Genomic DNA, 17,500 nt, shown 5'->3' with positions numbered 1-17,500 from the left:
AGTTGCAAGTATTGGCCCTCCTAATAATCTTCCATTCTATACTAGGTGTTTTATTTTCTCTAACTAATTTCCAGTAATATAACGATAAGGAAGTGTCCTTTTCATATGTTTGATGCAAGAAAGCTAAATTCTCAAGTACCTTATGCCATAAAAACCAAAAGTTAGCTTGGGTGGGGGGAAAGGTAAATGAAAAAGATCTTCAAAGACCTCACTTATCCTCTAACCGTTTTTTATGACTCCCACCCAGGTTGCATTCTAACTTGATAAACGAAATAGGAAAATGTATTTGGTGGACATATCACTTTCGACGGTAATTCTTGGCCTGAAGACGTAATGCCCCAACGTGGGTGATTACAGAAACATGTATGCCCATATGTAGCCATAATTGTTTGTATAAATAAAATTTATATATATATATATATATATATATATATATATATATATATATATATATGCATATGTATGTATTGAGGAGGATTCAAAGATAGTCAGATTGACAACCTGGGAATAGTTAGATTAAAATATACGAAAGTTTGTAACAATCGAGTATATATATATATATATATATATATATATATATATATATATATATATATATATATATATATATTAGTTCACTTACGCGCGAACGCATACACACACATACACACGCACACGCGTATAAATCTTATAATTAAATATTTACAATATTGTCCCCGCTCTATTTGTATGTATATGTTTAGATTTTTTTCATTCATGTTAAGAAATGCCAAATATTCGGGATAACTCACCAGTATATAAAACTTCCTTTAAATTTACGAAGTTATTATATAGAATAGCATTTCTCCTGGAAAAAAGATATGTATACATTATCTTTTTCCTTATTTCCTCGAATTCTGTAATAATGTATTTGTACTCGCAAAGTAAACTCTTTATAAATAAAACACGATATAAACAAGCGATACTTTACTAGCAACAAAAATAGGAAAATACGCAAGTTTAAATAAGCACGGTCTTGAAATTACATATAAATATATACAACGTAGAAAAAGATATAGAAATTAACATGTAATATGAGTATCTATTCATGAGGTATAACTTTAAAAATAATTAAATTACTTGCATATACGTTAGAGGAATTTCATGTTATAAAGACGAGTTATTCAGCTTATAAGTATAAAACTATTTGGAGTATAATTTTAAAATTTCTGCCAAAAATATATGTGAGTACTGTATATTGTTCAGATTTAAAAAAAAATGTTAGAGACTTGATTATTCGTTAATTTAGTTTTTTTCTAATTATCTGCTTTTTTTTTATTACGAGGTAAATAGTTTCAACCGCAATTAATTACATGGTCAAAAGCAACATTAAATGAGAATCGACGTTATCCTGTTTGTGAGTGGTGGAGAAGTTATTTTAGAGGGATATATTTTTGATAAATTAAAGAGCGGTTTATAAGCACATACATATATATACATTAGATGTATTAACGCATAAAGCAAATAAAACAATCATAAATTAAGCATATACATTAAAATGAAGAAAGAAATAATTTAATATCCTTAATTTAAATATATTCTTTTAATATGTTAAGTGCCTTTGTGGTTACTGTTTAAACTGTCTTCATATATATATATATATATATATATATATATATATATATATATATATATATATATATATATATATATGAAATATTACATAGTTTTTTAGGGAAAAATACACAGTGACAATGTCACATCTCTCTCTCTCTATATATATATATATATATATATATATATATATATATATATATATATATATATATATATATATGTATATATACAGACACTCACACACACATATATATATACATATATATATATATATAGATAGATAGATAGATATATAAACACTCGTGAGCAAAAGAAAACCGACCAAACAAATTTATACATTTTATTACAATAAAAGCTATATTGAACAAAGAAAATTGAACAAGGAAATTTAAACGAGACTAATAACACAGAGCAAGACATTTACTTTAATAAATAGAGTCGCCTTTCCCTTTTGAGTTCTTAAAAATATCAATCCTTTTAGACATGATCTCAACTAACATAGAACACTGAAGAGGAGATTATATTTTATTCGCTTTGCACAGCTTCCTACAGTTTGCCATGCTTCACAAAATGTGTTTACCGCCAATGCACGAGATATTATGGACCAAATATTCTCGATTGGGTTTAAATCGTCCCTTATACCTGACCAAAACTTCACATAAATTAAATTATCAGTAAACCATTTTTTGTTACTTTAGATGTTTGTGCAGGGGCATTATCATGTTGAAAAATAATGTTCTGGTATATTCTGTGTGCTTTGTAACTGTCCTGTTTCTAATATTCAAACGTATTCCTTTGCATTGATTGAATTTAATAATTCCCCAACACCTTCTGCAGTAAAAGTCCGCCACATAATTATCTCTCCATTCCCGTGTTTACCTGTCATTTTTATGCAAATTGTCCAAAATCTTTCTCTAGATGTTAGTTTGCACCGTTCAGGAGCATCGGGAGCATCACTACCAAGACAAAAGCTTGATTCTATTTCACCAGATAACATTGCTGAACCAGTGTGTATGGTTCTTGGGATAACACGAGAAACATCTCTTTCTATCACTGATTTTCTTCTTTGATAAAAAATAGTTTCTTTGCACACGTTTTAGAAGAAAATCCCAGTTTTATTCATTCGTCTAGATATTGTATTATTTGCTAATGTCAACATATGTTTTCTTTCGATCCTTCAAAACAGTTAATTTAAGCCTTTCGTCATCCGTCCAATAGACGCTTTAAAGCGACCAGACCCTGATTTCTGCTTTACCAAGCGTGCGATTACGAACATTGGATCCATTGTCTTCACTACAAAAAGATATAGTTTAGCATTTCCTATTTTAAATATTAAAATCTGCTTTTAAATCATTTTTGATTGCCTTAATCCTGAAATGCGGTTTTTACATCCTGGCTAACATGTTGTTTTACCATTTTTAGGAGTCGTTTTTTCACTTATTATTATATGTTATTATAATAATTATCTGCAAAATAGAAATTTTCAATTAAAATTAACAAAAATTCATGAAAAAATACTGAAAAATCGATTTCTCCCCCTCTCTCTTTTCTCTCTCTCTCTCTAAATATATATATATATATATATATATATATATATATATATATATATATATATATATATATATATATGACCGATTAGTTACCTCGAAAAATGTTTTATAGCTTTGTCAACATTAGTCCTATATATAAATTCAATATGCTCACCTTACCGTCAAATATTTGTTGCTTCTCCTATTATATTCCGCTTTAAATTGTGGTATCTCAATATTATATTATTTCTGATGTGAATTAGATACGTAAATAAGTCATATTTTTCCGTGGTATCAGGGATTTTCCTCGGTAAGTATGTGCTCATTTTCTTCTCCTTACATAATCGAGAATATTCCTGAATGAGCGTTGACATTATCACAAGCATCGGCGGAGATCAGTTTTTATTGCAATGCATTAAACATTATTTACTCCATCTGTCACGTTTAAATAACTATCGCTCCCCGCACACTTTACGGCACATTTCATTAGTTGTTCGCATGCGTTCATCAGATCAGATTCATATCGGAATACGGTTTTCTTTGAACGATTAAAAACAAATTGCTCGAAATTAACAAAGTGGTATGATACATTCAAACAATACACCTTCTCGTTTTTGCTTCCTTACCGTATATTCATTTCTGACAGCACCATATTTGAAAAACAGATTCTCTTTAAAGAAAAAAAAAACTACATATTTGGGGCATTTCAATTTTACATTTTCTACCTTCAAGTACATTTTGTTGATATTAGTGAATAGAAAAAGAGAGATAGGAAATAACAGAGATAGGAAAGGAGAGATAGTTAGTTGTGTTCTTTTTTATTGAGTAACACCATTTCATTTTTTGTTGTTGACTACCGGATTTTACTAAACACCGAGTATAGAAACACACAAACGTTTATTTAAGAAAGAATACCTGTTATCACCGCGACTAATTGTAAATGATCCACATATCCTTTGAGTAAGCATATCATAAATGACTCATAGATACATAGATATAACCTTATCTGTCCAAAATCCGATTCGTTATTAATAAAGTATCCCACTTCAAATACCGCCTATTCTGATTGGCTCCGCTCTAATAATTCTCAAATTCCGGAATAAGTTATTCGGCTAAAACATTTAAATATTGTGTAATTAAGAGAAGTATTTATGGGCACTAATACAAGTATATTTAATGCATGAGAAAAATGGAACAAAACAAAAACGAGACAATTATTAAACGAACTGAAATTACTTGAATTCTATTACAAAGTTTAAAATTAGAAATGCACTATACGATTCTCATTTATGTTTTTCTCTACACTGAAAAATAGACCGACTTCTTCGTTTACGACGAGTAAGCATTCGTCAAAACATCTAAAATCTGCGTTCTTTTATTATGAGGCACACTGCGTGTTCGATAGTGATGTTTGAAAACCACGCATCTCATATGCACTTATATACTGGGGAGTTTAGCTTGGGACTTTTATATTAAGAGTTTTTGTTTTAAATAATAAAACAAAAGGAATAATGTTTGCCTTTGAAATACTGTGTAAGTCCTGAAAATATAATCATGAATATATAATAACATATATAACTTGTAGTGGCTAATAGAATTTTACGTGTAATAGTTTAGCAGGCGACTTACTTATTTTAAATATTTAATAAAATTGGATGCATACATTGCACACATATGAATGTTTTCTTCATAAAATACAATTGGTTAACGCTGAATTACTCATGTAATTTATTACGGAAGACGGCTTCTCCTGTTTACGTAATAACGTGTAATTTTGTCTCTGTATTAAACCCAATTAAATTATTCATTTAGCAAATGGCATAGAATTTCATATATTCTCTCCTGATAACGTGTACATACAATTCTATCATCGCCTAGATAACGAAATCCCTTAGCGTGCATGTGCATGTATTCTGTTTAGTATTGTTTCCTGAGTTATTTAAACAGGAATTTTATGTCATGTAAAATACGTGTAATGTTGTATAGTACATATTTAGAATGAAATATATTAATACCTCTATGAGTAGTGACCTTTTTGAAACAGAATAGATTTTACACATTTTACTCTTTATCTAAAACATACATTACTATGCATATCGAATTTGTATCCGAATATTTTGTGCAACGGATGTGAACGATAGTCTGTGGTAATGTGTAGCGATTGTCTTTGGGTGCGTAGATTTGATCCTAATAGAAATATCTTCTTATATTTAATTAAATAGAACATATATTTTATATGTATGTGTATTTTTCCTTCACATAATGCGTTTGTTTGTATCGGTCCCAGATTTTATTGGATTGCTGCAGTTTTTAATGTACGTAAATTGTGGAATCATGGCGCGGGCACGATCAATATAGTGTTTTAACGATTAACTCATCTGACGCTCCCTTGAAGGAAATCGGATGATAAAAGCATTTAATTATGCGAACAGCGTTTCTTATTTTTAAAAGCTAACGAGTTAATAAAGTTTTACGCTTCGAGCAATATATTTTCTTTGGAAAATAAACGAAGAAATATAAAACAATTCTAGCAATTTCAGCAGCCATTACAAAAACGCGTTAAAGCATATATAATCTAAGGGGAATTTTTTGTAACCGATCAGTCAGCAAATTTGAAAGGCTTCTTTTCTCTTAAATTTCTTCTCAATCATGTGTGTTCCCTAATTTTATCTGATTTAACAATGATGGCGTCAAAAGCCAAAAACCTTCCCTGTGAAATTTATTTCCACCGGGAACGGCCTTCAAATTCGTAAGAACCCCAAATAGATTGATGAATCCATATTAATTTACTAGTTATCAGATAAAGAAATAACACACACACACATACACACACATAGAGAATACATACATATATGTATATATTATACGGACAAACAATATCGGCACTCAAAATTCTTGCCTTTGAATACAAATGTGGTTGATACATATTGGGAAACTTTATTCGAGAAAATAGAATTATTGAAGTATTGTAATATTGTTTTATAAATTGATTACCCCTGTTACTAAAAATAGTGTAAGCGATTAATTTTAAAGCACTGAACATGAGTATATTTTTACGATGGGTATTTATATCAAAAGTTTAATATATTGCCTATACGGGGGGCAGTTTCTTTCTTCTTTATCTGCTGCATAACACTATACATTTAATGTCATGGTGGCAACGTTTGTTTTTCATAAAGACCATTAGGCTGTTTGAATATATATAACAACATAAAGATTCTTCGACAAACGCGGATGTAAAAAAATAAAACAACAATATATATAAAGTTTTTGCATCACAATAGTTAAAATACTATCGTGTGATTTATGGTAATAAAATATAGGAAATGTATATGTCCACGAATGAACGAAATACATAAAGAATCATACATGGATACAGGTATACAGAAATAGGAAAATATACTTTTATAGATCTCCATATACATTTAACCATTGATACAGAAATCCACAAACAACGCTGACATGTATACATTATATAAGGAGTAAAATAAGAAATGCATTTATGAAAATATATAAAGAATCTACCTGATTTAAGGCGAAAAAATACAAACATGTAAATAAAACAAAAAATGAAGCAGATTACCCTTGTTTAAAAGTAATATATATTTCAAATAAGGGGCAATTAAGCTGTTTAAAGTCAAGTGCGTACAAAAATAGTGTATCGTAGCCTAACAGGTATAAATGAATGTGACGGGATATGGTCTGATAGACATGCATTAAATAATTACACTTCAAACGGTTTAGATGGTATAAATGGGTATGGTTTAAAATCAATTGTAGTATAAGACAAATTTTTTACAGGGCATTTGGTCATTTAGAGCTTATTTTACTTGCGAAGTAATGGCGGGATATAAATTATTGCTGTGGATGAACCACCCTGCAAATAGACTAATCCGTCGTCCATATAAACGTTTATCATTGCGATCCCAGGCTGGGATCTAATTGCAACGACTCTTGCATACTGTTTGTTTGTAACCTTTTCTTTGTAACATTTTCGTTTTTCGTATAATACATGTTTACATTGTTCTCCGTTTTTCTGTTCTTCTTTATGGCTACTTGCAAGCCACAACACTGGCGACATTTGATTCGATATACACATCCACGTCCAAAACTGTGTCCACATAACACTGAGGATATTAGATTAAAGAAATATAATCACGTTATTTGTTATTTTTTTACATTGAGGTCACCACTTATCAAGGCCGGGAGGCAACTCAGGAATAAAAGTTATTGTGTGTACAGAAATCAATGAGATAGTATTCTAGTCATCAGTTGTATTGGAGATTTGATAGAGTGTCTAACATCAGAGGATGGTTTATCAGAAATTAGTTTATGTTGGACTTGAATATATCCAAGTTGTAGTGGGAAATAGGCAAATGGAAGAGAGTTCCACAGTCGTGCACTTCTGAGAAAGAAGCTTTGTTCATGGAATCCGCGTTTTTATTCAGGCACAGATAAAGAGTGGGGGGAATTTTTCACAGTGGATTCGGCTAGACTGGTGTTTTTCGTGAAAGATTGGCGAGGGGGGACCAGAGATTGGAGTTCAGACGAGCACCTGCCATGGAAGTAACGATATAACAAAGACAGGCTCGCAACGTCTCTTCTGTGGGAGAGAGGTTGCAAGGTAGAGAAAAGGGCATCCCTCACTAAGCCACGAAGTATATTTTGTACTCTGTCAAGGCAGGATATACTGTTTTTAGCAGCTCCTGCACAGATATGGCAGCAGTATTCCATCCTTGAACGTACTTGGCTTTTACATAGATAAAGAATTGCATCAGTAGTGAGATCTCTTCTGGAGCCGTAGAAGGATCCCACCATTTTCCCAGCGTCCGGGGCAACAGCCCTGATGTACGTGTTCCACTTTATATCAGGGGTAAAAGTCAAACCCAAGACCTTGTCAAAACATGGAGGCTCTCCAAGACGAGAGCCATATATTTCAATTGATGCCAGATGGGGATCAGAGGGTTGATGATATAAAGATAGAAGTTTTGTTTTAGATGCATTAACAGTGACTAGCTACCTCTTTTCGCACTGTACCATGTGCTCAAGATCAGAGGAGAGAGAATTAGAGAGAAACTTGTCATTTACGACCTTTGATGTGTTGCCATAGATGGTCGTTTCATCAGCATATATATCGAATGAATTATTTAAGTATGTTTTTGGGAGATTATTGATGTAGATGAGGAAGAGAGTTGGGCCCAGGATGGACCCCTGAGGGACTACAGCATTAATACCGTGGGTCTCTGATTTCTGTCCATCAACCCCTACTCTTATTAACCTATCGGAGAGAAATGATTTAATGATTGAGAAAACATTACCAGTGATACCATAGCTGGACATTTTTTGAAGTAGGTCTTTATTCCATACCTTATCGAAGGCATTCAATAAGTTAAGAGAAATTGCCCTGAAAAGAGAGCCTTTGTCAAGAGATTCACTAATCCTATGAAATATTACCGATAGCACATCTGCTGTAGATATTGCGGAGCGGAGACCATATTGCATGTCACTAAGATGGTTGTTTCTGCTGAGGTGGCTGACTACTTATTTATTTAATATCAATCCCAAGAACTTACTCATGACATTCGGGAGACGTATTGGTCTGTATTGAGCTGGAGATGACTTTTCACCTTAATTCTTAAATACAGGGCATACTATGGAGCTTCTTTAGCAATATAATTGGAATGCCGGCACGGCCAGTTGCTTTACTGGAATCACGGTTCAAGATTAATTTGCCGACCTCACGTACAGATATTTGTATGTTGCATAACGTCTTGCCTGTTATAGGAGGAAACGATGGCCTTCGTCGCATAGGGTAGAATAAACTGCAAAGTTCTTGGCAAATTGTTTGATCTTGTCTGATGCTGCCGAGATGACCTCAGGTCCACTGATGATGGTTGGGATAAAACGCACGCTTCTGTTAAGGATTCGGTTTGCTATTTGCCCAAACTGGTGGGAAAAAAGCCGCGGTCCAGCTACTTTGAATTTAACGGACTCTAGCATATAGCGATCTTGCATTTTTATTATTCTTTTACTGTGGTTGCTGGCAGTCATGAAATCAGCTTTATTCTGCGTACATCTATTACATTGGTAGCTATTGAAAAAGTGATTTCTGTGAGCGATGGCACCAGCACATTCTGGGGAGAACGATGGTTGCCTGTTAGGTTTTGTTGGAATATTTTGGATGTAATGAATCGTTCTATGCCTACAATTAATCATTCGATCAGGTATGATACTCTAGGGGACGCCTCCTTTTTAAACATGGAATGCAGATGTAAATCGGATATAAATATACGGAAGCTATCCCAGTCAGCCAGAGATTATTGATATACAGTACGGTGCAGAGGTACGTTTGAAGTCTTATTACATTTCATTTTTATCTTAACTTCTACAACGGAATGGTAGGAGGATCCCAGACGAAATAGAACGGAAAATGAACATAGTTCAGGGGAAGCTGTGAGGAAAAGGCTTGCATACTGACCAGTAGTATCGGGCACATGGCTGGGTTGGTGAACAATCTGAGTGAGGTCATAGGCAGTGGCAAAATCATGACAGAACCTCCCCTCGCTATCGATTTTATTTGAATGGGTCAGTCATTCCACATTATCGGCATTGAATTCACCGTAAATGTGAATGTTAGCCGAAGAATGTGCAGACAGGGGGTGGTCAATTTTCTCAGATACGCTCTAAAAGATAGTAACCCCACTGTTGTGGGGAGATAGAGGGCAAATATTAATGCAGTGGTGTACGCTAGTGCAATCCGGAAGCACATATAAGGTAAATTAGGGTCTTCTCTGGAGATATCCCTACCATATGTAGGCATATATTCCATGCCCATGGCAATATTTTGGGTCAGATTTAGATGTTAAGTTAGAGTATCCTTTAATTATGAATTCTTCTAGGGAAGTGGTTGTCCCTATGCCAGTTTCACTTAATAAAAAATGGGTCTGGTTTCGTCTCATGTAATTGTGTTTCAACGTCTGGAAGCTTTAAACGTAGACTCCTGATGTTGGAGAAGAAGACCTGGTAGTAGGGGTCTACGTTGGAGGATGGGGTTCTAGGTTTTATTCGTGTTCTGTTTTTGGAGATTTGCCATGTTGAGATTTTGGGGATTTGCGGAACAGGTCGATAGACTTGGTTGGAGCAGGACAGAGAGGAAAAGTAAGAGAGAAAAAGACAAGAATGTTTTTTGTAGAGCATGATAAGGTAAATCCGTAACAATTACCCACTAGTGCGGCATCGAGTAGCCCTATGGTCCATAATCCATCCACAAAATGGCAATACGGCATCCCTGGTACTTTGCACCTTCTGATAGGACAGTTCTTTAGTGGTTATTCCAAGGTTTGGTCCCTGTCTATCAGGCGGATAACGTCACCCCAGATGAAACGTTTACCTCCAGTACCCTTACGCGCGATATGACCACAAGGATAGATATAAAAACAGAATTTTTCCGACATCTCAGGCTACTTTCACAAAGTACTACTTACCTGGAAAGCAGCCTTTTCTTTACCCTTTGTCAGAAAAATCACTCATTGGAAATGAGGACTGAATGACAAAAAAGGGTAAACGAGAGTTACTGGAGCTGCCGATAACACATCCACATGTATTATCTACTCTCCATTAAAAAAGGTGAAAATGACTTAGTAATATCTACTTAATTTAAGTCCGTTGCCCCATCTCTAGTTTAGGACAGTACTTGATGATAGTCTCCCCTCCCATATTAATGCATGGATACTTTTTGCCTTTGTCTACCTCGAGCTAGAATGTTCAACCATTCGAGCTACACCCTATAATAAATATGCTATAATGGAACTTTTATCAAATTGGAAAGTCTGGTTAAATTTTAACTCGTTTAAAAAACTGGTTAAGAAGTAATACCTTTAGGGTTACGTATTAAGTTTAGTCTAGCTAACAGTAACGCATACTTTAGAGAGAAAAAAGTCGCGTGTTTTTAAGTTCAAATAATATGCAAGTAAAATTTGGAGATACTCAATTTCATAGGATATTTTTCTCTCATTTTTAATATAGGAAAAAAGAATTGGTTAATAATAGTATATTTGACAAAAAAGACTAAGGAAAAACAAAAAAAAAGATAAATAAAAAGAATACGAAACAAATATTCAGGATTGAAATATTCTTGTGAAAACATTGACAACGTAGAACTCAAATGTTTATCGCGCTTAAGAAAGTGTAGCATAAAACTTGCGACTGCAGGACTCGTGGAAATAAAAAAAAACAATACGATTAACAATTGTTAATTCATCAAAAAAAAAAACAGACAATTACAGAAGGAAAAGGAGTTGGATATAAGTTTGTCGCTACTTAAAAGGTAAATCTTTATTTTAAATAAAAAAGAAAAAAGTTCGTTGCTACTAAAACAGTACTTGCGAAAAAAATTTCGTCGCTGTCTTTCTCTACTAAAAAGTAAATTGTTGCTTTATCTTTTTTTTTTTTTCGACGGGGAATACACACGTGATTTTTTTTGGGGGGATGAACAATTAAGCTGTATACCTAGATTACATTTTTTGCTTTGCTTTATTGTCCTGAGAAGAAAAATCAAAACGTTTTGTTAAATCCAACCAGACAGATGTTTCCCTACCCAAAGAAGGAACGTTTTAAAATTGCTGACCTTCCTTTGCGGGCAGACGCTGCACTAAACAATCTGAAAATCACCCCAACTCAGATGCCTGATATCCCAAGAAAGCTTGACACTCCAAAAGCTCGTGAACCTGGTCTCATCCCGGCTGTGCTATTAAAAATTGCTCCGCCGAAGAAGCTCTAGTTCTCTCCAAACTTTACAACAAATGCCTTAATGAATCTTGCTTCCCTGCCTGCGGGAAAACTGCTTCTGTAGTACCGGTTTCAAGAATTCTGGCACTTACCCATTAAATTATCGCCCCATTAGCCACCTCCCACTTTTCGACAAAATATTTGAGACCGTAATTAAGCAAGGTCTAGTCCATCACCTAACAGATGCTAAACTTCTTACTGATAAACAATATAGATTTAGGCAAGCCCGTTCCACAGCAGACATACTAAGTGTAATCTCAGAACGTATATACCATTCACTGGAAAAAGCGGGGGAGGGTAAAGCGGTAGCTCTAGATATATCTAAGGCTTTTGGCAGGGTATCGCATGGGGGTCTTCTCAAGAAAATAAGATCATACAGTATCACTGGAAGAATATATAAGATAATTAAATACTTCTTAGATAAGAGAAAAATCCAGGTTGTCCTTGACGGTCGTACATTTAAACAATATGATATAAATGCGGGCGTACCTCAGGGATCTATCCTTGGACCTCTGTTTTTCCTAATATTCATAAATGGCCTCATTGACAAACTTGTCTGTGAGATGGATGTATATGCTGAGGACACCACGCTCTATAACATACACGACAGGAAAACAAATGACCACATATGTAAAGACATTACAGGAACACTAGAGGATGACTTCCGTTCCGTAGTGGAATGGGAACAAAAACGGATGGTCACATTCAATGCTGCCAAACTAAACTTGTTTCCTTAAATAATTATAAGAAGCCTGTCCTACCACGAATAGCAATGGCCAATGAATTTTTATCTGTAAGTACATCCTTTAAACTCCTTCACCTAAATTTCGCAGGAACATAAGTTGGAACAATTACATTGCGAACATTGCCGGACCGTCTGGGAATAAAGTGGATTCTCTCTTCCGTCCTAGAAACCTATTTACGCCCCAAAGTATCCTATACCTCTATAACGCCATCATTCGCCCATGTAGGGAGTATTGTTGTCATATTTAGGCTGGTACATCTGCCACTAGTCTCTCACTCCTAGACAAGGCTCAAAAGAGAGTCCCAATCAAATAGGTCCTGAAATGTCATCTAAATTTCAGCCTTTGTCCCATCGACAAAATATTGCAGACTTCTGCCTGTTCTACAAGTACTTTAACGGTGAATACTCTGACAAACTGCAAACACTTGTGCCCCCTCGACGTAAATGCCCCCGACAAACCCGACAACCAGCAAAATCCTACCCCTTCATGGTAGAGGTCCCTAGATGTAAGAGAGCCTTTTACTCCAGTAGTTTCTTCTCAGAGCCGCTAGACTTTGGAAGTCCCTTCCGGGTCCCTGCTTCCCCAGCTCTACTGACATGCAGAAGTTCAAGTGTAACGTGAACCGACATCTTGTTGCCCAACTCCCGAGATATCCCTGTTAATAGCCCCTACAAAAAAGTGGCAATGTGCCTTGTTTGGGGTGAAAATGCAATAAAAAAAAACTAACTGCAACCAGAGGTGAAAAGATGCTGTGTTGCTTGTTTCGCGGAAAAAAAATCTCTTTTTATATAGAATTACAATAATTCTTGTGAACAATATTGTAAGGAAAATAAGTGTATAAACTAATCTCGGCTTTAAATAGAGTATGTACTTTCTGGTCACGTACATATTTCCCGCGAATGTAAGATCATGGCGGTTGAAAATAAATATAACAGATCAGGTACTATCTCATTACATTGCTTATAGGGAATCAGGAGATTTGCATATCGCATTGCAGCTATCTAGTATAAAAGTCTCCTTACACCTACTCATCAGGAAAATTGTCCCAAAATAAACATTTTCTTACAATTTTACCACTAATTTCTACATAAGCGAATTTTTCCAACACTATATCGGATGAAGATTGGCGGGCGTTTATTTTTAAATACAATGAATGAAGATAGTTATCCTGATGCTATCAATTCTTGATATATAACTAGAGATGAATGTTTGACAATGTTCCTCTTAATAAATAGTTAGATACGGTAAAGGATAGTTTCCTAACATATGAGCAAATATGAAAATGTAATTCTAAATACCCAGATATTATAGATAAATAAGTGGTAATTTTTTTTAGAAAAATAAAATACCTCCTATTATTAATAGATAGACTTATGCCATAGCTGTCAACTATATAATTATAAAACTGATCTATGTTTTATTCTCTCTTGTTCTTTCAGCCAAAGGTGTCCGTCCGACCAGACTGCTATCCAGCCGGCACAAATGTTAGATCATCAAACGAGGATCACGACTACACACCACGGATTTGTTGCGACGGTGCCAAATTCGCTGTACTGATACACCAATACTACGCTGCCATGACGATACGTTGCGTCACCAGGTGACGCCATCATCAAGGCGCCGAAAGAAAGAAGGAGGATATGCTCAATTTATCACGTGTCATCAGCCTTACAGTATCAACCGACCATTGAACCTAAAACAAAAACATCATAACTAATACAACCACCATAAAAAAAAAGATTATCACTAACACAATTTCAACCCGATTGCGACATCTGAACGCATCCGTGTACTTTGAAGACAAACATACTATTTCAAACCGAGACAGCAGAAACATACTCGCGCCATAGAGTGGAACTCGACAGTTTATGTGTTGGACGAGTTGAACTTAAACTAAAATACATGCAGTTCAGATCATACTTATATGCTACGACGCATATAATCCAAAGTAAAATAAAATATATATGTAATAAAAACAATACATATTAAGACAATTATGCATGATTAAGTTTCAATAATGCGAGTAAAATAGTGAGTATGTGTGGGTACCTAAAATATATATAAGTAAAACAATTAATAGCATATATATATATATATATATATATATATATATATATATATATATATATATATATATATATATATATATATTCATAAATTAAAAATAAATGGAAAAAAAAACTAGTTCATAAAGAGATAAAAACAAAATTCTTTGTCAATTTATTATATGCGTGTGTCAGTGTATGGTTGCGTAATAAAACTTTATATATGTATGTATATGTATATATATATATATATATATATATATATATATATATATATATATTTAGATATTATATATATATACACATATTTACAGGTATATATATATATATATATATATATATATATATATATATATATATATATTTATATTCACAGGCATATACATGTATATGCACGTAAATGTGAAATAAAACAAGCAAATTACAAAACCATACAAAACAATTACCACATTAATTTATATACATATAAAAATATGTATGCATACACATGTATTTACATACGTATACATATATAAATATATGTATAAATATGTATATATATATGCATATATAAATATATATTTTATATACATATATATGAGAGTGTGTATGTAAGGTAATATATTTATATGCGTATTTGATCAATATGAATGCTAAAAAATTTCATCTAAGGTATTGCACTTAATATACCTAATAAAGTATACAGAATAACATTAATATTAATCTTTGATAGTAATATTTTTCTGAATTTTACATCCCCACTGTATTTACCTAGATAAATACGCATACGCACAAAAATGAATATAAGTAAGGAATTACATATAATTAAATAATAATATAAATATATGCATATATTATATAAATAACTAAATATATGTGTGTATATATTTCTTTCCCTTAAAATATTAAAAAGGTGTACTCTAGTATTCCTTATTCATTGATATTGATCTAATATATATATATATATATATATATATATATATATATATATATACTTATATATATATATATATATATATATATATATATATAAATTATATATAAAATTTATTGTGCTCATCGCTACGGAAGAAAATATTCTGTGCTTCAGAATGAAGTGTAAACCTTATATTGATATTAGTCGTTTAACTACAGTATATATATATATATAGTTATTCTATAGATGTATGTACGCATTTTACAACAAACGTGGAATATGACAAAAAATGAAGAGTACGTTGAAACTATGCATACACATTTATACATATGCGTATGTAAAAACATGCATATATATTCAATATATTAACGAATAGTGTAGGACAAATAAGATGGGTAAAAATATTGTATTTCTTAGTTTATGTGTTTAATTATGACTCCATATATCGTATATATAAAAAGAGTTTGTGATAATAGCAGGAAGTACATCTACACATAAACACAGACACACATATATATATATATATATATATATATATATATATATATATATATATATATATATATATATATATATATATATATATGCTAAAATTTTAATTATGAATAAAAACACATCTGCGCCAACATTTCTGATTTTCGGATAGACCAATACAGTACGAATAAAAACCTGCATTCATCTGCAAATAGGATTCATGTATACAGCTATAAACATGTACGCATATGTATAGAAATTGATGTATATATATATATATATATATATATATATATATATATATATATATACATATATATATTTATATATATATACACATATATATATTGATCCAATTCTGATAGATAAAATATATGTATGTATGTACATATTAGATTATATGAACATAGAATACGCGTTGATATACATATATATATATATATATATACATATACAATTAGATATATAAATCTAATTATATATATATATATGTATAAATATGTATATATATATATATATATATATATATATATCAACATGTGGGTATTATATATGTGCGCATTAATTACGTTTGTAATTTATAGATGTGTAAGGAATTCGCAGATATATATAATATATAATTTATATACATATATAAAGTATGTATAAATGCACATGTGTTTACATACGTGTACATGTATAAATGTATGTATACCTATGTATATATATATATATATATATGTATATATAAATATATATTTTATATACATATATATGCGAGTGTGTATGTGAGGTATATATATATATATATATATATATACATATATATCTACATGTATATATGTATATATATATATATATATATATATATATATATATATATATATATATATATATATATATATGGGGGGTAATGTTCACCAAATACTTTTGTATGCCGAAACCGGTCGCGCAATTTGTTAATTCCTAACCTCTGATTAGAAGTAAAGTATTTCTCCGAAACTCGGCGGATTAAGGACTATCCACTTATCAAGTGTTTCCTTTTCAGATCATATGTTTTTAACAACTTTTCCAAAGTGTTTAAACATGTCTTATTAATATTATATATATATATATACATATATATATATATATATATCATGTCTATATATATACATATGTGTGTGTGTATATATGTATGGCAATAATTACATCAATATATTCATATATGTTAATTTTACATATACAAATGTCTCATATTGATATAGATATGTACATTTAAATACTGACAACAACTATGTTCACGTGTATAATACATATACATATATATATATATATTTATATATTTATATATGTGTGTATATATATATATATGTTTTTACATGCATTTATTTATTAGTAGGGGCAATGCATATATATATATATAAATAGGTATATATATATATATATATACAAATATATACATTTAGTTATATATACATATATATATTT

The 17,500-nt window shown here is 31.9% G+C and overlaps 1 protein-coding gene across 1 annotated transcript in view; it reads left to right on the top strand.

The window, feature by feature from the left end:
* Positions 1 to 14,702, top strand: part of LOC145277105 (uncharacterized) — a 161,393-nt gene extending 146,691 nt beyond the window's left edge. The window contains exon 2 of the mRNA XM_080128768.1: positions 14,077 to 14,702. Coding sequence (XP_079984894.1) covers positions 14,077 to 14,241 — 165 coding nt within the window. The 3' untranslated portion in view covers positions 14,242 to 14,702. The remainder of the gene's footprint in view (positions 1 to 14,076) is intronic.
* Positions 14,703 to 17,500: the final 2,798 nt, after the last annotated feature.

This window comes from Euprymna scolopes, chromosome 5 (genome assembly GCF_053919585.1).
Source record: "Euprymna scolopes isolate OS-2025 chromosome 5, ASM5391958v1, whole genome shotgun sequence".
NCBI lineage: Eukaryota > Metazoa > Mollusca > Cephalopoda > Sepiida > Sepiolidae > Euprymna > Euprymna scolopes.
This window is presented reverse-complemented; position numbering and strand designations above follow the sequence as displayed.